Source organism: Castanea sativa, chromosome 1 (genome assembly GCF_040712315.1).
Source record: "Castanea sativa cultivar Marrone di Chiusa Pesio chromosome 1, ASM4071231v1".
In the NCBI taxonomy this organism is placed as follows: domain Eukaryota; kingdom Viridiplantae; phylum Streptophyta; class Magnoliopsida; order Fagales; family Fagaceae; genus Castanea; species Castanea sativa.
The window spans coordinates 57,460,352-57,471,725 of NC_134013.1; the positions used below are offsets into that span (position 1 = coordinate 57,460,352).

The 11,374-nt window shown below is 29.1% G+C and overlaps 1 protein-coding gene across 1 annotated transcript; it reads left to right on the forward strand.

The window, feature by feature from the left end:
- The first annotated feature begins 3,548 nt into the window (after positions 1-3,548).
- Positions 3,549-5,293, forward strand: LOC142637787 (uncharacterized). Its single transcript, XM_075811789.1, has 5 exons — positions 3,549-3,580; positions 3,686-3,761; positions 4,522-4,528; positions 5,095-5,227; positions 5,263-5,293. Exons 1-5 carry the CDS (start codon positions 3,549-3,551, stop codon positions 5,291-5,293), a joined length of 279 nt encoding a protein of 92 aa, XP_075667904.1.
- Positions 5,294-11,374: the final 6,081 nt, after the last annotated feature.

Sequence of the window (11,374 nt, forward strand, 5' to 3'; positions counted from 1 at the left end):
GTTGTATATCTCTCCTATAAAAAAATGTTGTATATCTCTAATAAGTGGAGAAAGAGAACCTATTTATATTTTTAGTGAATTAGTGAGTTGCAAAAAGAATAAATGAGTCAAATAAATATGAAATAATGGACATAAAAATACGAGTTTAATATGGTTATAAATCTCAATTAAAATTTTAGGGTAAATTACGTATTTGGTCCTTATCATTTACAATATATTTTTATTTGGTCTTTGAATTTTCAATTGTGTTAATTTGGTCCATAACCTTTTGATGTCATATCAATTTAATCCTTACCATTATCTCCTGTATGAAAATTGCTGACATAGTAACGAAAAAAAAGGTAGTTTATTGCCACATCAACAACGGAAACAAATTTTTTATACTAGTCGTTAGTCAAGTCAGCAATTTCCATCCAAGAGATAACAGTAGAGACTAAATTGACATAACACTAAAAGGTTAAGGACCAAATTAATACAATTGAAATATTGGAGACCAAATTGAAAAATGATGTAAAGGATAGGGACTAAATACATAGCTTCCCTAAATTTTAACGCTCAACAAGTAAAAATTCATAGTCAAAATTTGACTATATAATTAATGGAGAAATAAATTGAAAATATCATTTATTTTTAAATTAAAATACCCCAACAACGTCCAAAATTAGGCCATTTGGAAAATTTTGGAAGGGCACTGCTTGTGGGAATTTTATTAGGTAGTCCGGGAGTATACTCTCTCCCTCTTACATGGGGATGAGCCTCATGATGGGTGACACACACTCCTATGTGAGAGAGGGGAAATATACTCCTAGAGTACTCAATAATAACTCATGTTCGTGTTAGGAGTGTAAGTAAAAGACAAAAACCAAAATAACTTCATAGCTAAGTAAGAAGAAAGTGAAGAAAGAGATTCTTAATCGTGTGGATTTTTTTTTTTTTTTTTAGATGTTTCAAAATATTCTCATATAGAAATTATAAGCTAAAATGCAAAATTTATCCACCCTCTAAGTTTCATTAGAATTCATTCCAGTCATTTAAGTTTCAAGTTTATTTAATTAAGGTTTCTTCATCAATTTTCATTAATTTTTTTAATAAAAAAATTCTAGAAAATATTTTTCTATCATTAATTGGATTTTTAATAAATTTTGACAAAATAAAAATAAAAATTTAGACAATTAACTACAACATTTAACAAAAGTAAATGGAGAGACCTTAATTAAATAAACTTAAAACTTAGAGGATTAAAATGAATAAAAGCAAAATTAAAGGACTGAAATAAACAAAAGCAGAATTAGAGGACTGAAATAAATTATAGTGAAACATAGATAATGGGTTTTGCATTATGTGCTAATGATGTAAAAGCTGCTATGGCGGCTATGAGATCCCTCCTTTGTATGTATAAGGAAATACATCCATCCTAATTATAAGAGCAATTTTTTTTTACTGTAATTATAAGAGCAAATTATTAATACATCACCTTAGTTCAAAACTACACCGTCCTAATTACATCATAAAAACTATTCTTATATCAGTTATATGTTTTTTAATGCTTTTTAGTATTAAAAAAATGTTTTGTTGTATTCTTTTTCCTTTTTCTCTTTATTTTCTTTTACCTCTTTTGCTCCTATTGAGCTTGCATACCAAAACACTACCATCCACCATAGACATCCAAAGCCACCGCCACCAATCCCCGTATCATTGCTTCCAAATTCAACTAAAGCTCTTGTAGTTCCTTATGACATAGTAAGACTCTATTGAAGACTATATTCTTGAGTTTCAGAGTTTATTTTCATCAAATCAATTACAAAAACCTGCATGGAACAACATGTCAAAAAAAAAAAAAAAACAAAGAGTACTCATTGTAATTAACTTGATTCATAGTAGCAAATATATCTCAGCAAATTAAGACACCAATATGTTTTTATTCTATTACAAGGACCTGTAAATCAAGAAACTTGACCGTTATAGAGTACCCAACACATCTGAAAACCCCACTAGATTTGTCAAATGAATTAGCTTCCAAAAACCCATATCCAAGATTGGATTCCAAGCTTTAAATTGGCACCAATCGCACACAATCACCCAACTAGAATTGTAAATGAACCAAGTTGTTCATAAGTTCATCCATGTTTATTTATTTATAAACAAACTAAGCTTGAGCCTTAATTTTAGGCTTGTTTAATAAACGAGTCAAGCCCAAGCAAAAAAAAAGTATTCACAAACAAATTCATGAATGTTAAAGCTCATTGCAAAACAAGCTGAGTCTAGGCTTATTTATGAGTTTGACAATAAGCTTGGCAATTAAAATCATATCTTACTATGACTTTAAGTAATTGAGAGTTGGGATCAAATCAAATAATTTTGATGATAAGCTTGATATGAACTTGATAATGAACTTGTGTTGGATATCAAGCTCAAAAGCTTACTATTGGGCTCAAGTTTGAGCTTAATATTGAGCTCAACTCAACTTGATTAATAAATCAAGCTAGTGAAGCCAAGTTTCAGCTTTTAGATTTTTTTACTAACTCAAGCTTAAACATTATTTATAAGTTTGTTTCAAGCTCTAGCGGAACTTGAACAATTTACTTTCATCATTGGGCCAAATTTAAATACTCACTACATTGATAAAACTTAATTGGTTGACAACCCTCCAACCACACTCAACCCACATCCAAGATTGTGGCAATGCCTTAGTCCCTTACTCACTCAGCACGAGGCCCAAATATAGTGACTAGTCATACAAGTTTTAATGTGACGCAGTTTCATCGGTGTTCACTATTATCCACAGCACCTACGCCATTAGGTCCATCAGTCTTTTCATCCAACAGTTCGTGATCCACCCTATGACATTATTGCCCACCACCCAATTTTAGAGAGAGAGAGAGACAGAGATTCTTCCTTTTTTAAAATATTCTAATAAAAAAATCATTAACTATTATTTAAAAATGATTTTATTAGATCCTAAAACTATTTTTTAAATTTAAAATTTAGTATAAAAGAAGTTTAGCTTTTATTTTAAATGACATGACATGGTTTTATTGGATGAATTATAAATACTGTAAGTTTATTTGTCACAATGAAGATTAACGAAATGACTCAAATCAAAACTTTTTTTTTTTAGAAACCAAATCAAAACTATTATATATAGGTGTTGACTAGTTTGAATTTACTATTATTGGGTGGTCCAAACTCTCTAATAAAGCACTTGCTTTGCAATTGTATAATACCTGCCTTGGAGAAGAAGTAGCGGAACAAACTAGAAAATAGAAATCCCTGCTCCAAGAATTAAAGCCCATGGAAAGGCCATTTTTATCCACGAAGATTTTTGAAAGTCAAAAGTCAATATCATTTATCTAGTTACTATAGTATAATTATTAAAGTATAGGTATTAACCGTATAATGTATAACAATTTAGCATCTTCTGGGTTTGGAATTGTGGTCTGAAATCTGAAAAAAAAAAACAAAAATTGGCTGTAGTGGAATTGTTGTTGTCCAAGGAATTCGGCTATGTGGCTTTTGTTCTCGTTTTCTATTGCCTTTTTAACTTATGGATGGCTGCCCAAGTTGGCAAAGCCCGCAAAAGGTAAGTGCTCCATTATTTCAATTTTTCTCAATTCTTTTTAATCATTGTGTTTTCATTGTTATCCCGTGGAGTAGTAATCTCTTATTGAAATTGTAAAAAAGATAGGTTCAACGTCCCCTACCCAACTCTTTATGCTTTGGAATCTGAAAACAAAGATGCCAAGCTCTTCAACTGTGTTCAGGTTTTTCCCATTTTCTATACTTCAATTATTTGTTCAATGCTAGAGAAATTAATGAGCTTTTAAGACAGTGATGGGGAGTTCTTTCTTATTTATTTGATTCTCATGTACAATTTCATTAAGTAGCCCTCAAACAAAACTATTATTTATTTGATTTTCTTGTACAATTTTATTAAGTAGCCCCAAACAAAACTATTTCGGTATGAAACCTCATTTGAAACTAGGGTCTATAAGAGCGAGTTCCAAGGAACTACTAAAGTTTCAGAGACGAGTTCCATAAAATTTATTTATTTATTTATTTATATATAAATTGAGATTCAAGTTCCAAATGAAGCTATGTAGCAAAACTAGCTACTTAACGAAATTGTCAGTGAAAATTACATAAATAGCAAAAAAGAACTAATAATTAACAGAATGACTAAAATAGTAGTGTTATCAAAAGTTAACAGGCTTAGGGTCTGTTTATAATTTACTTATTTTACTGAAATTGAAAATTTTTTGCTGAAAATACTATAAATAAAAGTAAAAATTAGTTGAAATAGTATAGTAGAACCTATAAATGGTACCAAAAAGTATAGTAGAGTCCATAAATAGTAGCAAAAATAAACTGAATAATAAAATAAGCTGGTAAAAATTATTTTTGCCAAACACACTAAAAATGAAAAAAAAAAAAAAAAAAAAAAAAAATATAAAAAAAAAAATTGAGATGTGAACAAAATTGGGTGTTGCTGATTTATAATAATGTTAAATTAATTGGGTGCAGAAAGGACATCACATCAGCACCCGCTAGAGATGATGCCCATGTTTTTCATGTTAATGATATTAGGAGGGTTAGGGCATCCCTGCACTTGCGCTATGCTTGGTGTACTTTACACTGTGACTCGCTTTTTCTACTTCAAAGGCTATTCTACGAAAAACTTCTGCATGCAGCAGATGCATGTTTCCTCTCCCTCATAAGGGGTGGACCCCAAGACCCAATAATTAACAGAATGACTAAAATAGTAGTGTTATCAAAAGTTAACAGACTTAAGGTCTGTTTAGAATTCGCTTATTTTACTGAAATTGAAAACTTTTTACTGAAAATACTGTAGATAAAGGTAAAAGTTAGTTGAAATAGTATAGTAGAACCTATAAATAGTACCAAAAAGTGTAGTGGAGTCCATAAATAGTAGCAAAAATAAACTAAATAATAAAATAAGCTGGTAAAAATTATTTTTGCCAAACACACACTAAAAATGAAAAAAAAATGATCAAAATAACAATTGAGATGTGAACAAAATTGGGTGTTGCTGATTTATAATAATGTTAAATTAATTGGGTGCAGAAAGGACATCACATCAGCACTCGCTAGAGATGATGCCCATGTTTTTCATGTTAATGATATTAGGAGGGTTAAGGCATCCTTGCACTTGCGCTATGCTTGGTGTACTTTACACTGCGACTCGCTTTTTCTACTTCAAAGGCTATTCTACGAAAAACTTCTACATGCAGCTGCTGCATGTAATACAGGCGATCCCCAGAAGCACAAACCATAGGGAAATATGGGCACTTGGCTTTGTTGGGCCTTATGATCTCCACTATTTCATTTGGGGTCTCCCTTCTTCTTTGATTTTTTTTTTATTTTTTTATTTATTTATATCGGATTCTGTGCATTAGAGCTGATATGATCGCATCCCACCCTTCCACCCTTCTTTGATGTTACAAGTTTACGACAAGTACTTATGCAGAGACAGAGGCTCTCTGTGTCTTTGTAATGTCAACACTCTTTAACTACTTTGCCTTTGCTTTAGTTTTGTATGTTGAAATAATTGATGGGTTTTTGTAGCCAAAATTATGCGTAGCAGAGATGTTACTGTATGAGTATGAGTGTATGACTAATGCATCTTTGAGCTAAATACTTTCGTTTGTAGCACTTACTTTCTACAATCGAATTTTATATATATTTTTTGGAAGGAATTTTACAAGCTCAAATAAATTAATGTGGCATAGAGAAAAAAAGGGTTGGATACAGTCTGTTCCCTTTAAGAAAATTAAGTACTTCCATCCTTGAAGGTAGTTTTATTCTTCTAGATTTTATCAAGTGGAGGGAAAGAAAAGAGCAAGGAAAAAGAATATATATAAAAATAGAGAGAGAAAGAGAAAGAATAAGAGAAGAAAAAAAAAAGTTCATCTTTCTTTTCTTTGGTTTACATAGAAATGTTTCACAGCAAAACTTAGTACAAATTGTTTAAGTGTAGTGACGAGCCAGAAATTTATAATCGTCATTTAGCTAAGATCGTCATTAACCGAGAGAAGACGACATGCATTTATTATGCTCAGTAATGACAAAACGTAACGGACGGAGGAACGGTCATAGAATGAGCTGTGAATTTCAGACAAAAATTCTGTAACGCACTAGCCATTGAGCATAAATACAACTATTCATCACTCATTAATGAGGCACACAACTATAAAAGAGAAAGTAACAGAAGTTAAACGTACACACAAATACTCTACGAAAATCATTTTGCAGTTAATTCTCTCTAAAATCTTTCTCTTTTACTGACTTAAGCATCGATGGCGGTTTGGCTGACGCCACACCGGCGTGTTACTCTTCCACCCAGTTCATTTTGCAGGTTTTCCTCCAACAGAGACAACACCAATCACAGCTTCATCCATCCGCTACGACGAGGAGCTCAACTGCTGATTTCTTGCATCATCATATAGTATATTAGGTTTTTCAGTTAAATTTAAATACACGTGTATTAACCAATACAGTACAAATAATCTACTATCTTAATTTTTTAAGATATTAAAAGTCAAAAATGGCAGCTGAACATCTTCATTGCGATTTTCTCTCCATTTCCACCCAAATTGGGGGATCATTAAATGTGTGCATAGGTGAATTTTGTATCCTTCACTTTTATTTTGTCTGCTTTACTCTTGCTCTATTTCATCTCTCACATTAAACAGTAATGAAAAATCAACCTCTTCCTTCTTTTCCCTCATCTTCCCTTCTGTCCTCTTTTAGTCATTACAAATGAAGGGATAAAGTCCCCATGTTTATTTATTTATGTTCTAGCACTAAACTTTTTTATTTTTCAATTGATCAATAATTTGTTGATGACCAACAACAATGATTCACTACAATTCCCTACTTTAAATTGACACCAATCACACCTAATTACCTAATTAAGGCTGTAAATGAACCAAGCTGTGTGGTGATGAGTCATACAAGTTATGACACTATGCAATCTCATTGGTATTCACCGTTATCAACAACACCCACGCCATCTTGTTAGTCCCTTCATCCAATGGTTCATAATCTAACCGATTACGTTATTGCCCACCACCAAATTTGAGAGAGAGAGAGAGAGAGAGATTCTTGGTTTTTTCTAATATTCTAATAAAAAAAACCATTAAATGTTATTTAAAATTGATTTTATTAGATCTTTAAACTGAATTTTTTTTAATTTAAAAATGAATGTAAAATGAAATTTAGCTTGTATTTTAAATGTACATGGCATTTTTTATTGTATTTTAAATGTACATGGCATTTTTTATTGAACGAGTTGTAAAGACTGTAAGTTTATTTGGCACATAACCGCCTACTCAGAATTGAAGATTAATGAAAAGACTCAAATCAAAACATTAGATATAGATATTGACTTGTTTTAATTTATTATTACTAATTGCAGATTCATGCGATGCGTTGGAAATAGATAAGTATTTTCGTAATTATGGATAATTTAATTTATTCTCTAAAATTTGTTGAAGATAATTGGTTCTCCCTAAAAATAAAATGGAGGAGAGATGTTAGAGAGAGTGTAACGATAAGTTGGGAATTAATAAGAAAAAAAATAGTTAAAAATAAAAGAGTGAGAGTTGTAAATAGGTGGATGATGCGGTTGCTAATATGACTCAACATAAGCATAACAACAATAAATGCTACGCTTTAACTTTTAGATATACTAGTCACAGACCCGCACGTTGCGCGTGATAATTTTTTAGATAAAATACTATTTTAGTCCCTAGACTTTATAAATATTTATTAAAAAAATAGTTTTATCATATTTTTCATAATCTTATCTAAAACATTTTTTACCATTATCATATATTTATTGGTTGATGATTTGTATAAAATAGACATTAAATGAGAGGTAGAACTATTCAATAATTTTTTTTAAGTCATGGTGTATGAAGATTATGATTTTATATATATATATATATATATATACACACACACACACACACACACACACATAATTTCCATAGTTAGAGTTTGATTAGTTTTAAGTTTAAATTTTGTTTTATTATATTTAATTGTTGATTTTATTGCACTATAAAGTTTTTAATGTCTTCTGTATAGTCATCTTTATTTTATTTCTTACTCCTCTTTACCACCTTTTTTATTTTCCAAATAACAGTTATTAATCGACGTTTGATTTCATTTCTTTTTTTCTTCATTCATTTATTCTTTAGTACTTTGTATGTTCCCTTGCTAGTTGTAAATTTTTTGGTTATTAATAAGAAATAGATATTATGGATGGCTTAAATAGTTATAGATGTAGTTATGTTAGTGGTATGTCAAAGGTTTTTTATTTTTATTTTTATTTTTATGGGGGATATGGCTGAATTTAAATGTTAAATAATATGATATGAGAAAAAAATAAAAATAAAATACATAACAATAAATACTAACTTATTCAAATAATTTTATGTAATATAATAATAGTACATTCTTATATACTATTTTTAATTATTTATAATGCAATATGATAATATTTAACAATCAAAGTCATAAAAATATAAAAACTTAAAACACAAAACTAAATCCCATCAACCAAAATAGAGTTCTAAAGAATACAAAACTTTATCAAGCTAAAATAGAGATGCAAGAAAAATAGAAATAAAAATCCACCAAAAAATTGAGGGAGAAAGAGTGGGAAATAACCACTTTTTTGTGAGAGAAAATTATGTAAAGAATGGAAGAGTGAATGACAAATTTATACTAAGAGGATGATAATAAAAAGAAACAAAATAAAGGAAGATAAAAGGAAAGAGGAGTGATATCAAGATAGAATGTTTGGAGAGATGAAAAGGTAAAGAGAAGGAGAAAGTATAAATGTTAAAAAAAAAATGAGTACAATTTGATGAGCACAATAAAAAATTACATTTTTTATTTTTTAAAACAAAAAGAGAGAGAGAAAATATAAATAATTTAATGATAAGGAGGATGTGGTTGAATTTCAATATTGAGTAAAATAAAAGAGAAGAAAAAAAATAAAAGATATAACAATAAACATTAAATTATCCAAATTATGGTATGTAATGGAATACTATTTTATTTTTATCTACTATCTTTAATTCTTCATAATGTAATCGGATAAAATTTAACAATCAAAGAGCAAAATAATAATAATAATAATAATAACTTAAAACACAAAACTAAATTGTATCAACCTAAATTATAGTTCTTAAAAACACAAAAATTTATCAACCTAAAGCGGAAATGCAATAAAAAATAAAAATCCACCTAAACATTGAGAGAGAGAGAGAGAGAGAGAGAGAGAGAGAACCTTTTGTGAGAGAAAATTATGCAAAGAAATGAAAAGAGTGACAAATTTACAGTAAGAGAGAATGGATAAGAAGAGACAAATAAAGGAAGATGAATAGCTATATTAAAGTAGATGGTAGTGGGGAGATGAAAAGGAAAAGGAAGAAGAAATGTTGAAAAAAGTGCATTTAAAAATAAGTGTATGTAAAAAAAAATATAGGAAAATTGGAAATAAAAAAGAAATATATATAGATGTTAAAACTGTCAAAGATGAATATGTAAAGTCAATAATCTATTTATATATTTTTTTGTAAAAAAAAAAGGAATAAATAATAAATAATAATTATGTGGCGAATGACTTGACGATGAGGTGGCGCAACAGGAGTTTACTATCAATGAATGCCACGCTTCAGCTTTTAGTAATATATAGACTAGTCGTGAACCCGCGGATGATATTTTTAGGGCGGTCTCATTAAATTTATTTTTTGCAATTTGGACTAATTTAATAAATAGTAATGTATTTCATAATCATATTTTCATTTATTATAGGGATAATCACAAATGTAATATATATATATATATATATATATATATATATATATATATATAATTTCCGTAGTACCAAAATGAAAAAAAAAAAATTCTCAGGAATTCAAAAGGTAAGTTTGTGAAAATATTAATTTTTCAACAATTCAAAATAAAAAAAATAAATGGAATAATAAACTCAATCAAGTCAAACTCCTTTTCTTGAATATGTAAAATATATCAAATGTGATGTGATCAAGCCAAATATACAATGCGTAATCAAATTCAAAATTTTTAATAAGGTTTTAAAGTAACGCAATAGAAATATGTTACTGTTCCCAAGCAAAAGTTTTGGTTATAGCTTTATATGATTGTAACTCTTTTTCCTTAAAAAAAAAAAACTATGAGTACAATTCCAAGGGGGAAAAAAGTAGAGAAAAATGTTTGTAAAAAAAAGAAGTATTGTGTTAATACTGTTATAATCTAATCCAACATGTGAAAAATGAATAGATAAATAAATAATTTTAAACACAAAATTGATTTTTTCTTTTCTTAAAAATCTCAAAGAATACACTAATGAGATATGGAAGATGGATATGAAAGATGAAGAGCAATATAAAATATTCATAAACGCTTAAAATAATCACTCAAGCATCTAAGAACATCATTTAACAATGACATAACAATTTGTCGCTAATTTGTTACTCAAGATATTTACAAACAATTAAATTAGGAAATTGCATAGAAATCATCTTCTTTAACTGCGCTAACTGTTTTTTATCATATTGTCTAGACTATCCTTTTATTTCCAAACAAACTTTTTTTTTTTTGATAAAATAAACTAAAATTTGATAACAACATAAAACATGGACATATTATAACCTAATTTTCCCCAAATAAGGTCAACAACAATCATCATTAATTAAAAGTACTTAGTGTTGTAAACAAAATGATGAAAAAAAAATACTTGAATTAAGGAACACATGTCACGTCCCGAACCCAATGCCTGGATTTGTGACCATGACCGGCATGCTAATATCAAGCTTAAACCTGATATTAACAAGAACCAACTAAACTTTTAACAAAAACTTCCCTCTTTCTTTTCATTCTTGTGTCTTTACTTCTTTGTGTAAATTTTCACTTGATATTTAGAGTATCTACACTATATTCAAAGAATAACATAATCTACCAGTTACTCATGTTCTAAATTTCACATAACACATCAAATGGCTAGTTTGGGATCTATACTTTTAAAACTAAAACCAGCTCCTTCCAAAACTCAACTCAGGCTCCCTCTGCTCCAAAATAAAACATATTGACTGAAAGAGTGGAAGGGGTGAGATACACAGCTCAATAAGGGTAAGGTACATAAGAATTTAATAAGAATGCATGTAAATCAAATTATTTCATTTTACGATTATTCAAATAGGATAACATCTTTTCATGCACAATATTTCATACTATTCATAATAATAACTTATACGTTTTTCATAGGAGAATAATTGTTCTCATTTTTCTTATCAGAATAATATTACCAAAACCTTTCAGGCTGAAT

Excerpts from the sequence above, each read along its gene's own strand:
- LOC142637787 (XM_075811789.1), top strand. The coding sequence starts at position 3,549 with ATGGCTGCCCAAGTTGGCAAAGCCCGCAAAAG. Across the intron at positions 3,581-3,685 it reads GTTGGCAAAGCCCGCAAAAG|GTTCAACGTCCCCTACCCAA; the intron begins GTAAGTGCTCCA and ends TAAAAAAGATAG. Across the intron at positions 5,228-5,262 it reads TTCTACTTCAAAGGCTATTC|TACAGGCGATCCCCAGAAGC; the intron begins TACGAAAAACTT and ends TGCTGCATGTAA.